Source organism: Callospermophilus lateralis, chromosome 2, assembly GCF_048772815.1.
Source record: "Callospermophilus lateralis isolate mCalLat2 chromosome 2, mCalLat2.hap1, whole genome shotgun sequence".
Classification (NCBI taxonomy): Eukaryota; Metazoa; Chordata; class Mammalia; order Rodentia; family Sciuridae; genus Callospermophilus; species Callospermophilus lateralis.
Window position 1 is genome coordinate 7,633,638 of NC_135306.1, and position 27,121 is coordinate 7,660,758.

Below are 27,121 nucleotides of genomic sequence, written 5' to 3' on the forward strand. Positions count from 1 at the left end.
AGAGCCTACAGTTCAAGGAGAGCTGCTCCAAAAAGGCCTCAGAGGGCTTCCACGAGGACAGCTGGGGAGAGACACCTCTTTATGTTTGAAGAACATGACAGGCACACATGGCTAATCTGGCCAGTACAAGTTCATAAACCAGATGGACTAGGACAAACTCTCCCTCACCGCATTGCAGTGTGGGGCTGTGTGAAGGTATTGACAGACATAGACGCTCAGAGAGAAAATGTCTGCCGCTTAGAAATTCTCCATACTAATTTGGTAGGGTTTGGTTTTGTTTTGTTTGTTTTATGGCTCTGTTTTGCTTTTGTTTGGTTTTGGTGCAGGGGAACAAACCCAGGTCCTCATGCATGCTAAGCATATGATCTTACACTGATCTACACCCTCAGCCCCTACATACTATTTTTTTAACCACTATCTGATTAAGATATCACAATCATTCAAAATGCTTTTCAAAGTTCACATTTTTAAAAAAATTCAATCAAGGGCTGGGGATATGGCTCAAGCAGTAGCATGCTTGCCTGGCATGTGTGCGGCCCGGGTTTGATCCTCAGCACCACATACAAACAAAGATGTTGTGTCTGCCAATAACTAAAAAATAAATATTAAAAAAAAATTCAATCGATAATCCAATGTCAATAAGAATAAAAATCACTCATAATAATAGTAACATCTAAAAATTTACTGAAGATTTACTGGATGGGAGAAATTTTCTCATATGTTTTTTATTTTTTATTTTTTGAGAGAGAGAGAGAGATAATTTTTTTTTTTTTATGTTTATTTTAGTTCTTGGCGGACACAACATCTTTGTATGTGGTGCTGAATATCGAACCTGGGCCGCATGCATGCCAGGCGAGTGCGCTACTGCTTGAGCCACATCCCCAGCCCCACTCATATGCTTTTTAAAATATACATATATTTATTTATTTATGTGGTGCTGAGGATCGAATCCAGTGCCTCACATGTGCCCAGGCAAGTGCTCCACCACTGAGCAGCCCCACTGAGCAGCCCACCCTCCTCATACACTTCTTAAATATCATCTTCTTTGAAGCTCACAGTGATTTTCGGAGACTGCACATAATAATCACCCTCATTCTGCTCAGTAGACACTGAGGCCCAGGGAAGTGAGATGTCTAGCAATTGCAACAAAATGCACATGCAAGATTTAAAAACTATATAAATCAATTTATTTACCTCAAAGAACTTACAGTCCAGGTAGGGGAAACAAGACATCACCAAAAAAAAAAAAAAAAGAATCATTAGGATGCTCAGGCACTGATGGCAGAGATGTAAAAGGGTACAGCTGCTATGGAAAACAGTCAGGCAGTTCCTCAGATGGTTAAACATAGTTACCACCTGATTCAGCAATTCCTAGTTATAATATCCAAAGGAAATTAAAAGATACATCTACACATACTTGAAAGTACACAGTAGCTGTATACATAGTGGCAAAAAAAAAAAAAAATAGGAATAACCCAACTGTCCATCAACTGATGAGTGGATAAATAAATATAGTATATCCATATGAGGGAATACTATTCAGTCATAAAAACGAATGAAGTACATGTTATAACATGGATAAACCTTTAACACTTGCTAAGTCAAAGAAGTCAGTCACAAAGGATTTCGTAGGATATGATTTCATTTATATGAAATATGCAAAATAGGCAAATCCATAGAGCTAGGAAGTGGATTAATAGTAATCTAGGCTGGGGTTAGGAGGATTAGGGGTGACATCCAAGGAATATTCTTTCTTGGAGTAACAAAAATATTCTAAAAATTTACTGTGATGATGATGGACATACAATTGCATGAATATCCTAAAGCCATTAAGTTGTACACATCAAATGGGTGAATGTCATGGAATGTGAATTATATCCATAAAACTGTTTAGAAAAACAATTTCTAAAATTATAAACTTTTAGATGAAAACTTCAAAATCACATAACAGGTTTGGGGCTGTAGCTCAGTGGTAGAGCAGTTGCCTGGCATGAGTGAGGCACTGGGTTGGATCCTCAGCACTGCATAAAAAACAATAAGTAAAGGTATTAAAGCCAATGCTTTTTTAAAAAAATCACATAAAAAGCAGTTTCGCTTAATATGAAACTATTTATCTTAAGAAAGGTACCCAGGCTTATCCCTATAAAATATCAGTTATCTAAAACTATAATTTACTATTTGCATCTAAATCATGTTTTGCAAATGTAAGAGACCAAAATAGAGACCACAAATTGTCAGCCACAGGGCAAGAACAGAGTACCATCCTGGAACTGCTAAGTGAACACTGCTTAGCCCAGTTATAATCTGAGAAACTTCAGTTTGATTTTTGGATGGTGAAGAGTGGGGAGAAAAGGAGAGGACCTGATGACTGGACAACATCGTAAGCTTTAAAACATACAGAGATGGTTCACAATGGCTTGATTCCGTTGCCCTGGGAAGCACACCCAGAGATTGCGTAAGATTCAAATGTTCAAGGTTATGACATCCAAAAATTGGGCCACTGCCAACACGAGAAGAGTGCATGATGGTAAATGCCTGACTTCCGAGAAAAAAGATCCTAACCTCAGACCCACAAAGATGCTGGGTAGAGTTACAGAAATGACCTCACTCTCTCTTCCAAAGGAGATCCTCATCTTTTATCTTCTTTTCCCTTTTCATAAGGTTGAGAAAAAGGTTAAGAAGCTAGAAAATCACTAAGCAAAGCCTCATGAACCTTGAAACTTTGATTAGTAAAAAGGGAATCTAAAACTGGGTACAATGGAGATGGGAAACAGGAATTCCTCACATCCTTTAGAGGCACCGGTCTGCTCTCTTAGTTCTAAAGGAGAGCTGTTACTGGGGCTGGGGTGTAGCTCAGTAACAGGATGTGTATAGCATGCATGAGGTTCTGGGTTTAATCCCAGTACACACACACACACACACAAAAAAAAAAAAAAAAAAAAAGGAAAACAGCCAGGCCTGATAGCACACACCTGTAATCCCAGCAGCTTAGGAGGGTGAGGCAGGAGGATCACAAGTTCAAGGCCAGCCTGGGCAACTTAACAAGACCCTAAGCAACTTAGCCAAACCCTGTCTCAAAATTTAAAAAGGCTGGGGATTAGTTCAGTAGTAACACACTTCTAGGTTCAAACCCCAGTACCAAAAAAATGAGAAAAAAAAAAAAAAAGACACTGCCCTTTATATTACCAACAGCAGCTGACAGCATCTGCTGAGGTCCCACCTAACAGCCTGTAGGTTTCTCGGCAAACAGCCCACACTCCTTCGAGCAGGCTCTAGGGCTGCAGCAATTCCTTCCTGAGCTGCAGAACCTGGTGTACAGGCATCTTGAGAGTGGCAGGAACCCAAGGTAAGGCAGGTGTCTAAAATTGGTAGATGTCACATCTAATGGCTCCAAATTATCTTGGATGAAGTTTCCCAAGGACCAAAGGGTTAAGGAAAATGCACTTTGAAGATGGAGGAAAAAAATGAAGTGCTTCATGTAATCCCGGAAACCCAGCAGATGAGGGAGCCTGCTGGTTTTTAACAAGGAGTGAAAATGCCCCCAGGTGACTCTCAGCCCTGTCTGAGTAACTTTTGACTGGCACAGCTGGGGGACTACAGCATCTAATAGGCAGAGGCCAGGATGCTGCTAAACATCCTACAGGCTCATCAGGCCCCAAATATCAATAATGCCACAGCTGAGAGACCCCAATCTAGTTGGAAGGAAACTGAGCCCAAGAGAGATAAGAGACTTGTCCATGACCGTGGTGATGGGAGTCGTTTTATTTTCAAGACCAGGATTTTTAACCAAACCAACCTATTCTGCTCTAACATTTAAAGTGCTTTAGGTCTATGGATCTGAGCTATTAGAAAATGTTCAGTCCCATGCATCATGACAAGGCCCACAGTTCAAGCCCCCTCTGGAAACTTCAATACAGCCATTCGATAGGTGTCAATATAACACAAGAGACTCAATGAAGCTTCCAGAAGGCAGGAAGTGTCCCCTACACACACACACACACACACACACACACACACACACACACACATCCAGTTTAAGGAGAGCTATTTCCTCTTCCAAATTCACAGAACTGGTTACAATAAGATACCAGGAAAAGAAAACATCCTGCTGGGGCTGGGGTTTGGTCCCAGGATCAAGCAGGAAGAAGGTGGAGCTAGAAAAATGCTGAGGATACAAAGAGAAAGGCCTGAGTGGACACTCGTTGTTGAATGTGCAGGCGGGTGACGTAATAGAGAACCATTCTGCTGCTTATGATTTAATACAGGTTTCTTGGTTCTGCAGCACTGTTATTTCCTGTGATCTACCTCCTTGGCCCAGCAAGCCTACTGCCACCTCATTCTGTCACTGCACATTTCCTCATTTGGGCTCTTGGTTCCTGACTTCTGTTTGAGAGTGCTCAGACTGTCTGCTCTTAGGGATCATCTTCCCCTGAGCCTTTGCAATGCTTTTTTCCCCATAGAAGTTTTACAAATCTCCCATGTAGATTTTCCTCTGTCTCTTCTGCTTAAAATCACCTAGGTGAGGCAGTTCTTTGAAGCCCTTCCCCGTGCACCTGTGCGAGTTTGAATATTCTGCCAGAACATAGGCGAAGGCTCTGTGCCAGATAGTTCTTGCTGCCTGCCCGCAGCTGCGGGACAGATAGGTGGCAGAGACTGACAGGGAATTCAGCTCTCTGCTCTGTGTTACTGAGCTAAAGGCCATGGCCCTGTTGAGGGAGTACACTGGGGTCCAGGAGGGTATGACGAGCCCAGTTATAAGCAGCAGCCTCCAGCTCCATTTGATCCCCTGCTTCGGAGTGAGCTGAGAAGCTAGCCAGTATGAAACTCCCAGATCTGGGGTATCCCAGATATTTGTTTTTAACCTCTGTCTCTCTTTGGTCAGGCTTTTGTTTGCTGCCCAGTCATCCCTAGCAGGCTCAGAGACCGTTTCCTCTCTCTCCCTCTCTCAGTGGTCTGGGCTGCTGAGCGGCTCATCTGCAGCATTAGGAACCTAGGGTGTGGTGGTCTTCCGCCTTAGGCTGGTGGCCACTCCCTGCCTTCCTTCCTGGAATGCGTTCTTATAAATGATCAAGTCTTATTTTTAGATTCTGAGTCTGTGGTCTTGTTTTCCACAAAAGATGTGTGGTAACTGACTTAGCAAGGTGCTAAACAACTCAGTGAGGCCCTGTCTCTAGATAAAATACAAAATAGGGCTGGGGATGTGGCTCAGTGGTCGAGTGTCCCCAAGTTCAATTCCAGATACACCCCATAAAAACAAAACAAAAAAACTACTGGGAATTTTTAAAGACCATGAGAACAGAAATGAAAAATGATAGACAGTAAAGTAATGTTGAGGAACTCTACTATAAAACACAGCAAAAATTCAGATAGATAAAAGATTTAAAAATTAGAAGACCAGTCCATGAGGTCCAGCATCTGAGGGATAGGAATTCTATAAAGAGAAAACTAAGGGAGGAAATCATTAGGGAAGTCATTTAAGATGCTTTCCCAGCCAGGCATGGTGGCATTGCCTGTAATCCCAGCAGTTCAGGAGGCTGAGGCAGGAGGATCACAAGTTCAAAGCCAGCTTCAGCAACTTAGCAAGGCCCTAAGCAACATAATGAGACCCTGTCTCAAAATAAAAAATAAACAGGCTGGGGATTTGGCTCAGTGATTAAGCACCCCTGGGTTCAATCTCTGGTACAAAAACAAACACAAAAACTTTTCCAGTAGGTAATCCATCCTAAGATTCTTTAAGAGAAAGCTAACTGGAAAACACAGAACCACAGGGTTGCCTCCTCTGAAAATCCTGAAGCAGCATGACTTCCTCAAGCATAATGAGTCTGCAGGCTGAGGAATTTTAAAATGCTGTGCCTCATGGTAGTCTATTGCTAAAATCCATAACCAACACGCAGTGTGGAAAGAACCTCTTATTCAACTCCCATGTTTTATCTTCCTCAAATCCCTAGCAACTAGCACCAGCAACACGGATATATCCAAGACCAGAGTGCTGCCCGGACCATACCAAAGCTCAAAAGAAACTGAGCGAAGAGGTTAACAAGCCTAGCTTCACTAGGTTACTCCCAACCTACAAATTCTTCCATCTTGCCTCCTGGGCTGCCAAACTGTAGCAGCTTTATTCCTACTGTCATTCAAAGAAGTTCATGAGGATCAAATCTGCAGCTGGATTAGAATCAAATCTGCAGCTGGATTAGAATCAACTAGAAAATCCTAGGTGCATCTAAGCACAGTAGAAGCAGACTTTGTGTCCCACTAATGCAATCCTTCTTGTGGCTTAAACTTGTCCTTGTGAACCTATGCTTGTGTGAAACATGAGAATAAAGCTATCTGTCCCAGGAGTCACAGAGAAGGAAAAAATCTGCCACAGCTTGTCTTCCTGCTCTGAGAGTCCAGACTGCAGGCTTATAAGATTCCTTCCAAAGCCAAGTTTCCACAATTTGATACCATCTGAACACAGCATAAAACCCAAATCCTCATAGTTCTGCATTATGACCAACTATGACATTTCTGCATTTTCTTCTCCAAATGATCAGGAGCAGTCAGGCATAGTGGTACATGCCTATAATCCCAGAGAGTGGGGAGGCTGAGGCAGGAGGATTGCAAGTTTAGATCAGCCTCAGCAATTTAGTGAGGCCCTAAGCAACTTAACAAGAACTTGTCTCAAAATAAAAATTTTTTAAAAGGGCTAGGGATATGGCTCAGTGGTTAAGCATCCCTGGTTTAACCTTTGGTGCAAAAAATAATTTTTTTTATTTAATAAAAATAAAAAGGACTGGGGATGTAGCTCAGTGGTAAAACATCCCTGGGTTACTTTAATAAGACACAAGAAAGTGGGCTGGGGAGGTGGCTCAATTAGTAGAACACTTGCCTGTATACACAAGGCTTTGGGTTTAATCCTAGGAGAGGAAAACTCTTGAAACATTTTCAGCTGCCTGGCCTCTCAACCTGGAAAGCTCAGTCATCCTGAGCTGAAGACTCTCTGCAAGACCAAGGTCCCTGAGTCAATCAGAGGGGCTGTGAGTCACAAATCACATTACCCAGTTAGATCCACCTTCCTGCTCATATTCCCAAGTCTGCTGGCTGCTCCTGCTGGGCCCATCCGGTCAATGTCAGTATCACTCTCTTTTCTCTTCACTCTCCACCCTCCCCTTGACTGACCTACCCCCACTTCAGGGTCAGATGACTCCTCTGCCCGGCCCTCTTAGCATTTCCCCACAGACAGTTCAGAGACCTATAGAAGCTGATCTCCCTCCAGTCCTGTTTCTTTTCCTGCCCTTCATCCCCCAGCGAATGGCATGACCTTCAGATTGGCTGCCTGGCCAGAAAACTGGGATTCTTCCCCAATACCCACCTCTCCCCTCATCTTTCACATCCAATCACTATGACCTTCCAACACCCTAAGACTTCTTCCAGCCTACCTCCTTCTCCCTGTCCTGTGTGCTGGTGCTCAGTCCCTGACACAGGTCAGCATCCTGGTCACCATTAACCCAGCCTGGACCCCCTACAACTGCCTAGCTCACTGCCTCCTGTCCAATCTCCACACAACAACCAGGGAGCTTGTTAAACTGAACTCTAACCGCGTCTCTCCCTGACTTCATACCCTCAGTGGATCCCCTGGCTCCTGACCAAAGATGAAAGATCCCAGGGCTAGTGGCCTATAATCTCAGTAGCTCAGGAGGCTGAGGCAGGAAGATCACAAGTTCAAAGCCAGCCTCAGAAACTTAACAAGACCCTGAGGCCCTAAGCAACTTAACAAGACCCTGTCTCTAAATAAAATATTTTAAAAATGACCGAGCCAGATGCGGCTTAGTTTAAATGCTCCTGGATTCTATCCCTTGTACCAAAAAAAGAAAAAAGAGAAAAGGAAAGCAGCTTTCCAGTTTCTCTCTGCCAGCTCCCTTCCCAACCCCAGCCAGAAGGAACTTCGTACCCTCTAGGCCTCCCTAACTTCCTAAAGACCCCAACATCACCTGTAGTGCCCTATCAAGGCAGGGCAGCCAGGACAGGTTCCCACCGTGTTACCCCTGCCCATCTGGACCAGGTCTGCTGACCTACCATAACCTACACAGTGGTTGAATGAAAGAAAGCCCCTGTTCCAGGGTCCCTCCAAGGCCTGCTGGGGTGGAAACTAGCCAAGCTCCATGGTATTAAAGTTCTCTGAATCTGTACCTTAGCAGCTAGGCTCCAAGGGTTTTTAAAAATTCTTTTTTATTTCTTTAAAAATTTTCTCCATCTTTCTCTACATTTTTTTTCTTCCCAAGAATAAAAGAGCTTTTTTCTAGTATGTTTGGCAAATACTTAATATCTCATTTACTTACTACAAGGTCAGCTCTTAAATCAAATTCATTAGTTGTTATTTAAAGCCAAATATCAGTGGCATTCAAGAAACAGAAAGGAATGATTTGAGCAATTTAAGCTGTAGGTAGTTACTCTACCCACAGAGCCCAGAGGTGTACATCGGGGTGAGGCAGACCAGTGTCTATCTTAGTACACTGCTTTGTGCTAAGCTTACAAACAACAAAAAAAGATTCACCAGAGTGGGGGCAGTCGGCGGTTGTCTAATGATTAGACACACTCCTTTTAAAAGTGCAAGTGATCCCTTTTCTTGACTCTTCTATGATTTACTTAATACCCTGAGCAGAGAAGCTGATCTCTGTAACTACATCTGTACAATAATAACCCCTTATGTTGGCTCCTTATTGTTTTCCAAGCAATGTTTTGAATATGACTTAAAATAATTCTGTGATACTTGGACTAGAATTTCCAATTTAAAAAGAGGTGGATAACAAGACCAGGTCACCCAGCCTCCAAAAGTAAGAACCAACTGTCCCTGGGTGTTCTGACTTCAAATCTAAAACTTTTCCCACTGTCCAATAATGTTCCCCGCTTATTTAAGGATCTTTCCCACCCCCAATTAAAAAAAAAAAAAAAAAAGGCACAGAAAGAAAGTAAAACTCACATTTGCTGAAATGAAAGTGGAATCTTGGACACTTCCCCTTAAGGTTACCAATGCCCTGCACAGGAGGCGATGAAGGGGAGGACCAAGGGGGGATTCCCCAAGCACTTCCAGGGCAAGCACAGGACTACAGTGCAAAATTTATAGCTGCTGAGTTGCAAGAAAGGACTACAAAATTTATAACCACCACCGAATAAAAGTTACTTCAATAGCTGCCAAACACCTTTTGTCTCAAGCGCTGTGTGCCCAGAAAGTGTTAGGAAAACTTTCAGTGTACACTCACTAAGCTCTTGCTGGACCCAGGGGCATGTGCATGCACTGTCACATCTGATGTGACACAGGGATGATACTTGAGCCCTAACCCACCTCTGGGGGGAATTCTGTTCCAATTTAGACTACTAGTCATCCTACTTCAAGAGTGACATCCAGCTGGGTGCAGTGGTGCATACCTGTAATCCCAGCAGCATAGGAAGCTAAGGCAGGAAGAGCACAAGTTTGAGGCCACCCTCAGCCACTTAGTGAGGCTCTAAAGAACTTAGCCAGACCTTATCTCAACATAAAGAATAAAAAGGGCTGGAGATGTGGCTCAGTGGTAAAGCACTCCCAGGTTCAAACCCCGGTAGGGATGGGTGGAAGATGTGAAAAAGATTTCAGAAAGAAAGTGTTCACTCCAAATACTTACTGAGTGCCTACGATGTACCAGTGGTGGTCTAGTACAGGAAACACCTGAACAGAACAGCGACCAAAACTAAGGTTGTGACCTCATGGAGCTTACATTAGCTGGTGGACAAGAAAATAAACAAATAAAGCAGTACCTATAAAATATCAGATAATGGCAAGTGACAATTCAGCATGGTAAAGAAGTTAGGAAATTCTAGGAGAAAGTTTCCATTTCCTATGATAAAGGTGTCATTTTAAATCAATGAGCAAAGGAAGAAAAGCCATCATATGATATTTAGATAACTGGCTGATTTTAGTGGGAAAAATAAGTTTATTTCTTTACTTCTCACAGAATAAATTCCACAGGAATCAAACAAAATGATAAAGGTAACAAGATAACATTGACACTTCTCCTTACATTTCTGGGTGACAGCTTTCCAAACATCATTAGAAAACATTAAGGGAAAGGCTGACAGACACAACTACTTCTACTCAGTAAAAACAACAAAAACCAAATTTAAAGACAAACTTGAAAAATATATGCAACGCATACCAATAGGCCACTGGCGTGGTAGTGCACGCCAGGAATCCCTGTGTCTGGGGAAGTTGAAACAGGAGATCACAAGTTGGAGGCCAGCCTAGGCAACTTAGCAAGACCCTGTCTCAAAATTAAAAAGAAAAAGGGCTGGACATGTGGCTCAGGGATGAGAGCACCCCTGAGATCAATCCCCAGTATCTCTAAAAAAAAATTAAAATAATCTATCTAAAACGAAGACCCACTTTCCTATCTATCTACCTGTTAAGGTCTTTGAATCCATTTTTTAAAAACACCAAATAGAGGGGCTGGGGTTGTGGCTCAGTGGTAGAGCGCTTGCCTACCATGTGTGAGGCACTGGTTCGATTCTCAGCACTGCATATAAATAAATAAAGGTCCATCAACAACTAATAAAATATATTTTTAAAAAAACCCACCAAATAGAAAAATAGTCGAAGGACATGTTAGTTATCTATTGCTATATAACAAATTCTCCCAAGACCTAAGATTCTGAGGGCCAGGAGTCCTAAGCAGCATGACTGGGTAGTCCTGCTCAGGGTCTCAAGTGAGGTCACCACTGTCCAGTTATCCACCAGTTGCAGGTATCTCAAGAGGGCTGAAGAATCCATTCCCAGGCTCACTCCTGTTGTTGGAGCCTGTTGTCTTGCTGACCTTAGTTCCTTGCCACATGAGCTGCCACAGGCTGCTCACAGGAGGCACCCACTCCTCAGAGCAAGCAAAGTGGCAAAGATGTGCAAGAATGGCTGTGTCTTTATAGCCTGGTCTAGAAGTGACATATCATCACTTCGTGGGAGGGGATTACACAGGTGTGTAAGTACCAGAGGCCATTCTGGGAGCTGCCACCCCAGAACAGGAACAAGAGCTCCTACACCAGGGCTGGGAGGAAGCAAGAGAGGCAGAGGGAAACAGCAGTGGACATTAAGGGACGTTAGTCACTGTCCACACCTCTATAATACTCGATTGAACGACTTTTAATTTACAATGAGCTCTATTTTTATAACTTTGAGAAACAAGTTTTTAAAAAATATTTATTAAGAAAAAAACAGGGCTGGGGTTGTGGCTCAGTGGTATAGCGCTCACCTAGCATGCACAAGGCACTGGGTTCGATCCTCAGCACCACATAAATGTAAAATAAGGATACTGTATACACCTAAAATTTAATATTAACAAAAAAAGGAAAAAAACAGCTGGGAGAGGTGGCTCATGCCTGTAATCCCAGCAATTTGGGAGACTGAGGCAAGAGGATTGCAAGTTCAAGGCTAGTCTGGGCACTTTAAAAAAAACCCTGACTCAGAATAAAAAATAAAAAGGCCTGGGTATGTAGCTTAATGATAGAGCAGCCCTGGGTTCAATCCCCAGGATAGAAAGGTAAGGAAAGCAAGCAAGAGCACAAGCATAGGCTGCACCTCTGGCTCCTGCAGGGGCACACCAGGAGCTCCGCAGCAGACACCATTCCCTTAAGACATCATTCCTAATGCTTAGGTCCTAAGTGGACCTAATTATCCTTACTTTTATCAATGAAGAAACTGAGGCACAGAGAGATTAAGTCACTTAGAATACACATTAGTGGTAAGGCTACAATTCAAACCCAGGGTTCCCTGGCTCCAAAAGGCTGAACTCTTTGCTAGGTCCCTGGATTCCCTCTGTAAACACTGGAGGGAGGAAGGCACCAATGCCCAGAGCACAAGGAGACATTCAAAATAAGTGGCTGCTGGGCTAAAGAACTGCTGCCAACCAAATTAATAGAACTGTTCCTGTGCAGTTAGGTTCTCCCCTCCTGTTCATCCACCCTTCCCACTTTCCACTTCACTTCCAAACCAATTCAGGCCCTCTACAAGGTGGTATCAATATTAGCTGAGCTAAAGATTATGATCAATTGGTCTGAACTTCAAATCTGAATCTACAAACTACTGGTTTGCTTAAAATGAAACTGTAACAATAAAATTAAATCTGTCAATCACAGGTGCCCAGGGCAGTGCATTTAATGCTCACAACAATCCCATGATAAATGATCATCAGCCTTATTTTACATTGAGGAGAGGAGACAGAGGTCCAAAGAGTTCAGGGTGATTCCTCAAGGTTACACTCAATTGTTACAATGATAGGGTTCAACATATGCCAAACATTGCATAAGAGCTGTGGATATGTTAGCTGATTTAATGTTTATAATAATACAGGGAGAAAGGACCCATTTTAAATAAACACCTACTGGCAGGTGCACTGGCAGGAGCAACTCGGGAGGTGGAGGCAGGAGGATGCAAGTTCAAAGCCAGCCTCAGCAACTTAGCAAGACCCTGTCTCTGAATAAAATATAAAAAAGGCTGGAGAGGGCTAGGGTTATGGCTCAGTAGTAGAGCGCTTGCCCAACATGTATAAGGCATTGGGTTCAATCCTCAGCACCACATAAAAATAAATAAGAAAGGAAAGAAAGAAAGATGTTGAAGGTGGAGGGAGTGGTAGAGATGTGGATCAGTGGTTAAATGCCCCTGGGTTCAATTCTTGGTATCAAATTTAAAAACAAAACAAAACAAAACAAAAAACCCTACTGTGTATACTAAAATTTTATATACATTGCCTCTAATGTTCACAAGAGTCTTGCAAACTAAACACAATTATCTTAATTTTACAAATGCGTGAGTTCAGTTAACTTGCCCAAAATGATACAAATAAGTGATATCTTTCTGATTCCAAAGACCATGTTTTCACACATGGAACAAGGTAAATTTTTAAAAAGAAACTCAGGAATATAATACTATTTACTTATCTTAGAAAACTATCCTAGGTGTGGTTTTGGAGGGGAAAAATAATAATTTTCCTAGGAACTATATGAAGGTAGAATAGGTACAGGCAAAGGTGATATTTAAAATTCTTAATGAGGGGTAGGGATGTAGCTATGGTTTCAACCCTCAGCACCACAAAAGAATTAGATAAAGAAGAAATAAAGTAAAAATAGATGTAACATTCTTTTAATCCATGATGGTCTATTTCTCAATTATTTATGCTTCTTTTACTTCTTTTATCAGGGTTTTTAGTTTTCAACATACAGGTCTGAAACATATTATTAGATTTATATCTAAGGATGTTCGTTTGTTTGTTTTGGTTCTATTGTAGATGATACTCCCCCCACACCCCCACCCCCGTTGCTGGGGATCAAACCCAAGGCCTTGCACATGCTAAGCAAGTGCTCTACCACTGGGCTATATCTCAACTCTGTAAATGGTACTATTTTAAATATCACCTTCTAATTATTCATTGTTAGTATATAAGAATACAGTTAAGGGCTGAGACTGTAGCTCAGTGGCAGAGCACTTGCACATTTGAGGCGCTGGGTTTGATCCTTACTACCACATAAGAAAATAAACAAATAAAAAATAAAGGCATGCTGTCTGTCTACAACTATAAAAAAATTTTAATAAAGAATACAGCTTAGGGCTGGGGTTGTGGCTTAGTGGTAGAGTGCTCACCTAGCATGCATGAGGCACTGGGTTCGATCCTTAGCACTACATAAATATAAAATAAAGATATTGTGCCCACCTAAAACTAGAAAATAAATATTAAAAAAATAGAATACAGTTTATTCAGCCAGGCATGGTGGTACAGCCTGTAATCCCAACGGCTCTGGAGGCTGAGACAGGAGGACCTTGAGTTCAAAGCCAGCCTCAGCAAAAAGCAAGGCGCTAAGCAACTCAGTGAGACCCTGTCTCTAAATAAAATACAAAAAGTAGGGCTGGGGATGTGGCTCAGTGGTTGAGTGCCCCTGAGTTCAATCCCTGGAACAACAACAACAAAAAAAATACAGTTCATTCATATAAATTGAACTTGTAAACTGAGATTTGAACAAATTGTGAAATTCTCTTTATCATAGAGTTGTTCCCTTATTTATGAAGCTAAGAATTATGGTATTTACATTGCAATACAGCAAAGAAACTAAAATATTTAAAGTAAGCCGTGTATAGTAGTACACACGTATAATCCCAGTGACTCAGAAGCCTGAGGCAGGAGGATCACAAATTCAAGCGAGCCTCAACAACTTAGCAATCGAGGCCCTAAGCAACTCAGTGAGACCCTGTCTCAAAATTTTAAAAAAGGGAGTGTGGTGAGGATGTGGCTCAATACTAAAGTGTCCCTAGGTTTAATCCCCAGTACCTATAAAATAAATAAAATAAAATATTAAAATTCCAGAAGGATTTTTAATAGATATCAACAAGCTGATTCTTTTTTTTTTTAAATAATTTTTAGTTGTTGATGGACGTTTATTTTGTTTATTTGTATGTGGTGCTATGAATTGAACTCAGTGCCTCACACATGCTAGGCAAGCGCTCTTCCACTGAGCTACCACCCCAGCCCACAAGCTGATGGGCTGGGGTGGTAGCTCAGTGGAATTAAATTAATATAGATAAGCAAATGAACCAAAATAATTATGAAAAGAATAATGTTGAGGAATCACAATATCTCATTTCTATTTAGGTTTAATATTAAACCTAAATAATTAAGACAGAGTGGATGTGAGTGAAGGCATATGTACAAATCAATGAATCAGTACAGAGTCCAAAAATAGACCTACTGACATGTGGTCAGCTGATATGAAGGCAACTCAATATAGCTGGATATGGGTGACAAGTTCAAGGTCAGCCTCAGCAAATTACTGAACCCCTAAGCAACTTAATAAGACGTATGTCTTAAAAATAAAAAGGGCTGGGAACTTAGATCTCAGTGGTAAAGCATCCCTGAGTTCAATCTCCCATACCAAAAAAAAAAAAAAGAAGACAACTCATATAATAAAAAATAGTCTTTATTATAAATGGTGTTAGAACAACTAGACACTCTAACCCAAAGGAAAAGAATCCTTTGCATATTATGTGAGATATGTCTCACATAATATGCAAAAATTAGCTCAAAATGAGTCGAAAACTAAATGCGTAACCTAAAAACATAAAACTTCTAGAAGAAATGGGAAAATTTTTGTGAATTTGGGTTAGAGAGGTTTTTCAGATAGGATACCAAAAACAAAGACAAAAAAGGTGATAAACTGTACTTCACCAAAATGAAGAACTTCTGCTTTGAAAAAATATTGAGAATGAAAAGAGAAGCTACAGACTGTGTGAAATATTTTTGAATTCCATTTCTGATAAATATTTGAAGCCTTCTCAAAGTTCGGTAACAGGGCCAGGTAAAGAAAGACATTCCTCAAATCCCAACAATTTAGGAGGCTGAGGCAGGAGGGGTGCAAGTTCAAGGACAATCTCTGCAACCTAGAAAGACCCTGTCTCAAAATAAAAAATAAAAAAATAAAAAGGGGGGGCTGGGGATGTGACTCAAGAGGTAGCTCGCTCGCCTGGCATGCGTGCGGCCCGGGTTCGATCCTCAGCACAACATACAAACAAAGATGTTGTGTCCGCCAAGAACTAAAAAATAAATAAAATAAATAAATAAAAAATAAAATAAAAAGGGCTGAGATATAGCCCAGTAGTAGAGTACTCCTGGGTTCAATCCCCAGTCCCAAAAAAGAAAATTAAAACTGGCATTTTTATATAAAGTTAAACATAACTTATCATATGACCCATTAATCCCAGGCATTTTTATAGCAATATGATATGTTCACACAAAAGTCTGTGTCTGAATGTTTTATGTTTTATTCCTAACTGCCCATAACTGGAAATAACTCAGATGTCCTTCAGCTAGAGGATGGATAAGCAAGCTGCAGTGACCCTACCACAGGACAGTAGTCAGCAATAAAAACAGATGGCAGAGATGCAGACGTGAATGCATCCCAAATGCAGCGGTCTAAGCAAAAGGAGTCATCTTTTAAAAGCTACATGCCATATGATTCCACTGACCCGGCTTCTGGAAAAAGCAAAACTATAGAGACAGAAGCAGTTCAATGGTTGCCAGGGGCTGGCAGGAAAGACCGACAGTAAACAGATACCTGGAGGGAATCCGGAAAGGGTGGGGGTGCTGCTCTTTATTCTGATTTTGGTGGTGGCCACAAGATTGGGTGTGGCAGCCAAAATTTGAAAAAACTATTCACTTAAAAGGATGAATTTTGCCAGATGTGATGATGAAAGCCTGTCATTCTAGCAGAAGGATTACAAGCTTGAAGTTAGCATCAGCAACTTGGGGAGACCCTGTCTCAAAATAAAAAATAAAAAGAACTGGAGATGTACAGTACCCCTGGGTTTAGTCCCCAGTATCACAAAAAAAAAAAAAAGTACATGTGAAGAAATTGGTAACAGGTAGGAAATAACAAGAAATATAGTACATCTGAGAATGCTTGAGTCTTTGTAACACTCACAAAACTTCAGCGGATAGGTAAAAACTCTAGACTACAACATAGATTTACATGAAATATCATATATTAACATACATAGATGCCACCAAAAAAGTGAAATTCTCCTTTCTCTTACAATCTCTTTGCAAAGTAGAGGGAAAAAACTTTATGGAGGGAAAAAAAACTAGAATAAAAAAGTAAAAAATTGAGTAGAATCAGGCTATGGATATAGCACAGTGGTAAAGTACTTGCCTAGCATGCATTAGGCCCTGGGCTCAATCCCTAGCCCAGCATATCTCTCTGTCTCTCTGTCTCTCTGTCTCTCTCTCTCTCTCTCTCTCCCCCCCCCCTCTCTCTCATAATCTAGATGGGCAAATCCATAAGTATACCATAGTGAGCACGCCTAAGTGTGTTGGGAGTTAGGTGCAGTGGTGTGCAAGCCTGTATTCCAGCTACCCAGAAGGCGAAGGCAGGAGGATCATAAGTTCAAGGCCAACATCAGCCACTTAGTGAGACCCTGTCTCAAAATAAAGTAAAAAGGGATGGGAATATAGCTCAATAGAGAGGGTCCCAGAGATCAATCTCCAGTACAAACAACAACAACAAGAAACTGTGTTAGGAAAGTAACAGGAAAAACTTCCCAGCACAGAAATTAGTTTGGGGCTGGGGTTGTGGCTCAAGCAGTAGCGCGCTCGCCTGGCATGCATGCAGCCCGGGTTCGATCCTCAGCACCACATACAAACAAAGATGTTGTGTCCGCCCAAAACTAAAAAATAAATAAATAAATATCAGGGGAAAAAAAAAAAAAAACTTCCCAGAACAACATAAGAGTGGTCCCATGTTTTACTTGGCTTTATAACCCCCATGGTTTTTTTTTTTTTTTTTTTTTTTTTGAAGTTGTATGTAGATGGACAGAATGCCTCCATTTTATTTGTTTATTTTTATGGTGCTAAGGATTGAACCCAGTGCCTTACACATGAGAGGTAAGTGCTCTGCCACTGAGCTACAGCCCGGGCGCCTCCATGGCTCTTTGTAAGCTCTGAATAAATGTCTGTTGAATGAATAACTAAAGTAAAGGCAACCTATCTCCTCTTTTTTTTTTTTTTTTTTTTGTACTAGGGATTGCATCTAGGGGCGTTTTACCTATCACTGAGCTATAACCCCAACCATTTTCATTTTGAGACAAGGTCTAAGTTGCTTAGGGCCTCACCAAGTTACTGAGGTGAGTAACTTGTGATTCTCTTGCCTCAGCCTCCTCAGTAGTTGGAATTACCACGGCACCTGGCATCTCCTCCACTTTTTTTTTTTTTTTTTTTTTTTTTTGTAGCTGTAGTTACTGGCTACTCAATAAAGCTCAACCCAGAAGGGACTACAGGGAACTAGAAAAGTGGCTCAGTTATACAGCATGAGCCTACTGTGCACCCAGCCCTGAGTTCAATTGCCAGCATTGCAAAAAATATATTTATTTTGCTTTCCTTCATATTCTAAGTAACATTCATTCAACAAATATTAACTCCCCAGTATGCTGCTGTTCTTGACATCCAAATACATAAAATAAAGACCCTGCTCTGGCAGAAGTAACACTCAAGTGTATGTAACAACACCCTCTCTGCCACTGTCCCCCATCACCAAAAAAAAAAAAGAACAAGATCATTTCAATTGCTATGAAAATAAATAAACATTTTAATTTATCGTGGAAAAAATGTCATAAATAGGGTTAGAGACGTAGTCCAAATGTAGGGTGCTTACTTAGCAAGCACAAGGCTCTGGGTTCAAACCCCAAATAGAAAAAAAGAAAAGAAAAAGATAAATAGTGATTAAGGATGTTAGTTTAGATTGGGAAGACCAGGGTGTAGAGATGACATCTAAACTGGCACACAGAGGTTAGAAAACACCTTTATTTTACTTTATTTTTTTAGAGAAAAAGGCAAAGCTAAAAAACCCATCTTCAAATTAGGAGACAGAATTAACCTGTATCAGTGACAAAAGATTGCAATAATATATTTTCCTAGAATATATGCCTAACTCAATCATTATAGCAATAGAACCTTGTTCTCACATTCACCGCTTTAGGTAAAACGGGTTTCCTTTCATTTTTTACACTGTGATTTTGCTTTATTTCAGTAATAAATTTTAGCCATATTGCATATTGATTCATTTTGCTTTTATTTACCTTTATGCTTGCTTCTACAGAAAACAAGGGAGGGGAACTAGGAAGCCACCTGGATAAACAAGGGTCCTAACAAAAGGATGCACAAACTTGATTTCTACAACAGTTAGGAATTTTATCTTCTAAGTGAAGTATTCAATATAACATTTGAAACATTGTAGCATGTAATATTCCAGTCATCCCTACTTTATAACCCTTTAAAAAGGATATTGGAAGGAAATGGTATGTATAGAATAATAAAGTTTTTTTTTTTTTTTTTACTAAGGTTGCAAAGAAATGGACACCAGGTTTTAAAAAATTAATTAACACTGACTTTAGCAAGTCATTAACTGCTGCAAATCTCCATTTCTTTCCCATGGGTAAAATAAGAATGTTGATATAAGGGGATCCCTGTGGATTCTTCCAGTCTTAAACACTGATTCTCCTCAGAAAACAGATGCACGAACATCAGAATCTTTACAGCCTGGATAATTCGGGTGTGACTGCAAGCATCTTTTAACAAATGTTCATTTGGAGTTCAGTTTTTATAACAATATTCTTCTGATGTAATAGGTCAGGTAAGGTCATTCAACAAGACTCCTCAATAGGAATATTTCCCATATTCTGATGAAAAGAATAAGGAAAGGGAAAAACAGTTATGAAGCTTCAAAAGAACTCGACAACAGCGAAAGCACTGGAGAGCAGATACGGAGCAAGACTGCGAGCGCCGTAATAGGAGAGAATCACTGGAAAGGAAACTGTAAATTTCCACCATTTTTATTCTTTTTCCTTTTTTATCCTCTCCTACAGAGAAAAGCCCAGTTTTAATTTTCCCTTAACTCAAGAGTAAGCAAAAGCTAGCAGTCCTCACACGTTTTTTTGTCATAAAGAAACGCCAAAATATGGAAGAGGCGCTATTTTTCTACACATAATCACTGATCTTATTTAGCACAGAGAACGCCGTTTTCCAAATATTCCCCATCAGCCCTCACTCCGCTGCAGCCGACGCTCACCACCACCCATTTTTTAAAATCCATTCATGCTGGGCCTTTCATCCAAACCCATAAACAACCATTTCCTCCCTGCAGCAATGTCTGAGCTGCCTAAGACGGTCAGCCAAGCCAGGCTGAGTCCTGCAAACAGGGAGACTGCAGACTGCGGCGCTGGGTAGGGCCATCCTCCCGCGGTCCACAAAGTCCTCCTCTCTCCCGAGTGATGGAAGAGGGTTCGCGACCCAGGCAAGACCCCGCCCTTGGAAGCCAAGCCCGGGGATGGGGAGGAGGAGAGAGGCGGCTCAGCCCAGCAGAGCAGAGCCTTTGGAAAACAGGCGTCTCCTCCCGAGCTGGCAGGAGTGGCCCGGGCGGCGCGCGCCGAGCCGCTCCCAGGTGGGTCTCCGCAGCCAGGGACCACGGCTCCGCTCCCGGGAGGGGGAGGGAGGAGAGGAGGACACAGGCCGGGATTTCTCTCGTCACGATTCTCGAGGGAGGGTGGGAAAGAGAGAGGGACGGGAGACAGAAAAAGCAGCGGAATCGGGGAGCTCGAGGAATAAAGGCAAGGAAGGGGAGAGGGGGAATGGAGGACAGGCAATGAGAACGACGAAGAATCGGGGTGCAGGGGTGATGCTGCAGAGGAGGGCAATGGGCTGGCGGGGATAAAGGCGGAGTGAAGGGGGAGGGATGGGTCCGGGGGTGAAGCGGGAATGGAGGATGGGAAGGGGGGGGAAGAGAGATGGAAAAATGGGGGCGAGGGGATAGAGGTAAAAAGGACAGCGGGATGTTGACGAAGGAGAGGTGTGGGTGAAGGGGAAAGAAGTGGGGGAGAGGAGAGGTGAGGGATGGAGTGAGTGGTGCAGGTGAAGGGGGATGGCGATAAAGGAGAAAGAACTGGGGTGCAGAGGGGAGCGGCAGGAACAGGGACCACAAGCGGGAAGGGGAGAGCGGGGCCGGGCCGCAGGAGGCCAGGAAGGACTTCCCTCCCGGGAGGGCGGCACCAAAATAACGGGACCCTGCGGGCCTGGAGCCCCCAGCGGGGTGGGCCAGCGTCCAGGCGCGGAGGTCAGGGCGCTGCGGTCAGGTACCACGGGGCTCCTCCAGGCAGCCGCAACCCCCGCCTGCGGGAAGGATCCCGACTCCACTTACTCTCTCCGACCACAGCTTTGAGACCAATGGGGGCCATGGCGCTGCGCGATTCTCTGGGCTTCAAGCCTCCTTACGCGACGCCCGCAGACACCGCGGTCTCCTCGAACGGCGCGCTCGGAAGGCTGCAGCCCGCCGCCCCGCTGCCGCGCTCGGGACCGACTGACGCGCGGACTCGGCGCGGGGGCGCGGCGCGAGCCAGAGCGAGGCTGCCGAGCCTCCGGAGCGCGCGGGGGGCGGGGCCAATTAGGGCGGGGCCTTGCGCCAGCCGATAGCGTCATCCGCGCGCCTCCGCCAATCGCACTGCGACCCGGGCGCTTGGCCCCGCCCTCCGGGATGCGGCTGGACGCGAGGCAGCCCCTGGCTGGTGCGGGAGGCGCGACCTCCCCCTCACCTCACGTGCTGCGCGCATCGAGTGCGGGGTCCTAAAGTCTCCTCTACAACCTCTGCGTTCGAAATCTGGACACAGATATATCTCAAAAATCCCGTTATGGTTCTGTCTTTACTCCTTTTGAGAGTCATCCTTTTTCCCCTGCCCACAGGAGGAATTCGGAGATAAGACCTATTATTATAGTACGCTGTCCAGCCACGACAGAACCTTGGGTACGTGGGTGCCCTCTCTCTCCCTCTCTTTCCTAAACTAAGGGGAAAAAAAACAGTGTGGAGTCTTTGTTGACATGTGCCAGCTGGATAAAGAAAATAATACTAAGAAAAATAATAAGTAAAAAAATTATTTTTATTATTTTATAACATTATTATTATTATTATTTTGGGTACTGAAAATTGAATCCAGGGGCACTTTACCACTGAGCTACATCCCCAGTATTGGTTTATTGGTTTAGAGACACAGTCTCATTAAATTGCTGAGGCTGTCCTGGAACTTTGGATCCTCCTGCCTCAGCCTCCTGAACTGCTTAGGTTACAGGTGTGTGCCTTCATGCCCGACTAGGCATTGTTTTTAATCTCCACTTTCAGATGGAAAAAAAAAAAAAAAAAAGCTCAGATACTGGAAGCAGCATTATGACTTCATGTCAGATTGTGTATCATCCATTAACAAATATTTATAGTTCTCTCATTAATGTATGTAAACTGCTATTCTGGGCACTAGACCTACAACCATGCACAACAACAGACAGATTCTGATCTTAGTCTGGAGTCTAGAAGTTTCTAAGTCTCAAATCTGTTAGGGATGTGCTGTGGGATCAACTCTGGACTTAGTATCTCCTCCCTGGAGTCCAATTTACCAAAATGGGTCCTAGGTCAGTTTTTACTGGACTTTCTTTGTTGATGGGAAATACTGCGTTTGAAGTACAGACAAGGATTGGGGGTGTAACCCAGTGCTAGAGTGCTTGCCTACAGAGCATGCACAAAGCTCAGAGTTTGATCCCTGGCACTGAAGGAAAGAAAAGGAACTTGGCTCACTTCTGACTTCAAATAAAAACCAAGTTGAATCAATTAAACATCACAAAGGACAGAAAAGCTAGTAGTAGTAAAATTCATCATTAAATAATTTTTTATAAAAGCTAGATTCTTTTCTTCATATTATTAAGAAATGTAAAAACTGGGGAAGAGCTCGAAATCCCAGCTACTTGGGAGGCTGAGGCAGGATGATTGAAACTTTCAAGCCAACCTGGACAATTTAATGAAACCTGTCTCAAAATAAACTTTGAAAAGGGTTGGACAGGTACTTCAGTGATAGAGCACTTGACTAGCATCCACAAGCCCCTGGGTTCAATCTCTAGTACCTCTCCCCACACACACACTAAAGAAGCCACATGTCCTAGTCAACCACCAGCCCTATGGCAAGACAATTTGACAATCTTCTCATCTCTACTCCAGTCTACCCCTACAGAACCTTGACTTGGCTTCACCTAGAGACAAAGTGCTGCTTTTACCCACAGAACATTAATAGCCTTTGGGTACATTTGGAAGGAGGAGGAGATAATTTATGAGGGGATCTATGATGCTCTTGTGATGCCACATGCTCCTTCTTTATCCAGCTGGCACATGTCAACAAAGACTCTACACTTTTTTTTTTCCTTAGTTTAGTTTTGTTTTTTGGTGCTGGGGATTGAAACCAGAGGTGCTTTACCACTGAGCTACATCCCCAGCCCTTTTTATTTATTTTTTCATTTTGAGACAGTCTTGCTAGGCCCTGGATAAACTGCTGAGTCTGGTCTCCAACTTGTGATCCACTTGTCTCAGCCTGCTGAGTTGCTGAGATTACAAGTATGTGCTGCTGCACCTGATGAGACTCCACAGTTCTGTATCTGTCATGAAAATACAAATTAGATACTGGAAAATTCTTTAGTAGAATTTTTAAAGTAGTCATGGCAAGGACTCCTCTTGTCACTTATTTGGTCAGTGAGTCAACAAGCATTTACTGAGTGCCACCAAGGTCCAGGCCATGTGCTATAGATCAGGTATAGCTTCCCCAAGCAGCTGGTATTCTGGTTGAGGAGATAGATGGCAGTCAAGGAGTCCTGTTCAGCACCAAGTTACCCTTCTGGAAAGTGCTGAAGCAGAAGAGGGGTTCATGATAGTGAGTGAGAAGGTATTTGACCCCGTGAACTGGCTGGATTGCAGTCAGAGCAGGTTTCCTGAACTAGGAGGAGATGAGAGAGTGTTCTGGAAAACATACAGTAGTGCAAAGACCCAGTGACAGAAAGAAGTTTGGTCCTTCCAGGAACAGAGGGGGGTCAGTGTGTCTAGAGGGAGAAAGCCTGAAGGGCAAGGTGGGAGGGAGAGCCCCCAGGGGTGAACCTGGCTTCAGGAATCCAGGGCTCTGAGCGCCTAGGTTCTGTGCCCTGGAGGCCTCCTCAAAGGTCACAGCAAATAAAATATAACAGAACGTAATTTTCTGCAGAAGGAAGGACAAGAAAAGGAATAGTTAAAAAAAAAAAAAAAAAGTCTCCTGATGTGTACCTGAGATGTTCACTGGGAATATCCAAAATAAAATAGCATCAAAACAGATGTTATTTTAAATAGGATGTTTCAAGAAGTGAGTGGGTGACAGACTGTGAACTCGCCCAGGAACCCCTGACTTTGCAGTGTCGAATTGGAATCACACTGCATGTGGAATCCAAGATCTCATTCTAGACTTCTTGATACCCCATAGGAACAATAAAACTTGCAGACCTCTGTTGCAGGATGGCTCTGAGGAGCCAGAGAGATTATCAGCATTAAAGGGCCAACGCCCCTCCCCCCTCCCCCGCACAGCCTTCACCCACTGCTACCCTTTGTTCTATATTCTTGTTTTGCATTTACTGAGTTCGATGCATGCACAGCACCTTGCAGAGTTCTCAGGAATTTTCACTTCAGGCCAACGAGGTCGGTGCTATTATTATCATTTTCCCGGGGCTCAGGCAGGTCAAGTCACCTGCCCAGTCACACGGCTTTAAGCGCAGCCGCATGACTGGACAAGCACTCTGACTTCCTGACGCTCAAGAGGAATACTCCAGCGCCCAGGAATAGCCTCAGGAACCTGACCTAAGGAGACGTTTGGCTGTATGGACAACTTGTCGGACGTGCACCAACGGGAAGCCTAACCCGTGGGATTTTGAACCCAGACGAAGTCACTATCTACAACTGCAGCCCAGGATCAGGACCTGGCGTTGCTGTAGGTGCAGGGTGCAGGGCTCCCCGAAACCTTGTCGCTGGCGCGCAGGTGCACCTACCTGCGCATGCGCGGCCGGCGCCTCTGCAGAGCTGGGTGCGCGCCAGCAGCTGGGGGGCGGGGGGGGGAGAATCCTGAGATCTAGGCGCCGGTCACGTGATGGCGGGAGTCCTCCTGGTGAGCAGATGGATGCGGGTAGATACTAGGGGAAAGGACAACTTGAGAGGGATCTGTCCAGAAGAACCGAGAATGAGGATGCAGAAGAACAAGAAATAGTCTCGAACCAGAAAAAAAAAAGAGGAGCTGGTTGCGGCTGCCTTCGCCAGGCCTACTGAGCCACCTACCTGAATGCTTGCCCCCCCCCCCCCCCCCCGCACACGCTGGATGCCTTGGAGAGCCCCGAATACAGAGTTTCGGCCACTTCTCCCACTTTCCTCCCTTCTGCTTCCAACGACGGCCCCCAGTGCTAGGGATTGAACCCAGGACCCTGGGAAAGAAAGCTTTCTACAGCAGAGCCACATCCCCAGGCTTCCGCCCTTGTGCTTTTAAGCTACATCATCAGCCTTATTTTCCCATGCTCATCTCCCACCCCCTCTTCCTGACCTCGGAGCCATTATAGATCCCCTACACTCTTTAAGGAGCAGTTACAAAAGAATTCTAACAATATTTATAAAGTACTTTACCCAGTACTGGGAACCTGGTGTGAATTCAGCAGAATGTTACCTATTAATATCATTGTTAAGGAATGACGCATCTTGAGGCAGAAATTGGTGCAAAATATGTATGAGTTCTGTATGCTAAATATGTGTGAGAAATGCTTGAGTTGTGGAAAGTTCAGTCAATGTCCTACCTCTGTTTTTCTTCTTCTCTGCTGGATGCATTGGCAGAGGATGAAAATGTGCTGTCTCCACCGCTCTCATCCCCACCCCCAACACACATGCCTGCAAAGACCCGCTGGGCGGGCACTGCGATGGAACATCCTTTCACTCGAGTTAACTCTGTGTGTGTGTGTGTGTGTGTGTGTGTGTGTGTGTGTGTTTGGGGTCGAGGTCAGGATGCAATTTTTTTTTTTTTTTTTGTAGTTGTAGATGGACAGAATGCCTTTATTTTATTTATTTGTTTTTTTATGTGGTGCTGAGGATTGAACCCAGTGCCTCACGCATGCTAGGCAAGCGCTCTACCATTGAGCTACAGTCCCAGCCCCCCAAAAGGCTTTCTTTTAAAAATGCCTAGACCAGGGTCTCAAGCTCAAAGATTGCAAGGGCCATGCAGACATGAGTGACACCACAGAAGTGGCCAACTGTAGAGCACATGCCTTGCCCTCAGGGAGTATTGCTCACTCAGATCCTGCCAGTCATTTCCAGGCAGTGAGCCCCTGAGTCTAGATTGTAGGAATTATATGGTATCTCTCCATTTTTAAGTGTTGAAATGTTTTTTTTTTTTGTTGTTTGTTTGTTTGTTTGTTTTTGTTTTTTAATGTCAATAAAGCGCTGGGGATGTAGCTCAGTAGTAGAGCATGCACTTACCATGTATAAGCCCTGGGTTCAATCCCTGATGCCAAAAACTAAACATGTTAATAACTCTACTCTGGCCAAACAAAACACGGTTGAGGGCCACATTAGTTTCCCAGACTACCTGCCTAAGAATTCTGGGGAACTGGAATGTTTCTTGCCAAAGAAAGAGTTTGGGTTACCCCAGCCCCCCAAAAAAAGGTAAAATTGGGGAGCAGTGATTTTTTCAGAAAAGCACTGATGCTCCTGGTGGGCAGGACTTTGGAGAGGGGTGGGGAGGGTATCTAGGCTCCAAATACCAGAACCTTCCCTTTGTGGCAAAAGCCACAGAATTTTCTGTCCCTGCAGCCTAGCCCTGGGGCAAGGGATAGAAAAGCTGCTCTCCCTAGATTGGGGAGCATTGTAGTGGGAGGCTCTGCCTGGACTGTGAGAGCCCTGTGGTCCTAGGACAAGCCCAGGAACAAGGAGGAGTCACCAAACCAACAAACAACAGCAAAAACAGATATCAGAAGTCTCAGTGACCTCCACCAGGGAAGGTTTAAAGCTGGTTTCATCTGGCTTAGAAAAATAAATAAATATGGCAGTTTTACATCTCGGATGTAAGAGGACAGTCGTGCCTTTTACATAAATTAAACTGTTGTCAGTTCCCAGAGGAAAGAGTTTTCATTCTAAGTGGAGAAATGGTCTCTTAAAAAATATTTTTTAGGGGCTGGAGTTGTGGCTCAGTGGTAGAGTGCTCACCTAGCACCTATGAGGCACTGGGTTCGATCCTCAGCACACATAAAATAAAGATATTGTATCCACCTAAAAATTAAAAAATAAATATTTTTTAGTTGTAGTTGGACACAATACCTTTATTTTTATTTATTTTTCTGTGGTGCTGAGCATTGAGCCCAGTGCCTCACATGTGCCAGGCAAGTGCTCTAGCACTGAACTACAATTCCAGCCCAAGAATGGTTTTGTTCAACTGTGTTGAATTTGTGGTTTTTGACATTCAAATTGATTCTGAACACTGAGAGGAGAGAGGAAGTTAAATGAAATAATGAAAAGAACATGGACCCAATAAGGGCATGGTGAAACCCAATAAGGGCATGGTGAAACCTTTTAATATTTGGAGGGAAACCCTATGATACTTATTGTGTTTCAGACACTGAAAACTACCATCTAGAAGTAGTTCAACATTAGACTTTACCACATTCCTTTTTTTTTTTTTTTTTTTTTTTTTTTGGTACCAGGTATTGAACTCAGGGGCACTTAACCACTAAGCCAC

At 43.3% G+C, this 27,121-nt stretch overlaps 1 protein-coding gene across 1 annotated transcript in view; it reads right to left on the reverse strand.

Annotated features, from left to right (window-relative positions):
- Stxbp1 (syntaxin binding protein 1) overlaps positions 1-20,900 on the reverse strand; it is a 67,213-nt gene extending 46,313 nt beyond the window's left edge. Inside the window, exon 1 of the mRNA XM_076845430.1 lies at positions 20,728-20,900. Coding sequence (XP_076701545.1) covers positions 20,728-20,764 — 37 coding nt within the window. The 5' untranslated portion in view covers positions 20,765-20,900. The remainder of the gene's footprint in view (positions 1-20,727) is intronic.
- Positions 20,901-27,121: the final 6,221 nt, after the last annotated feature.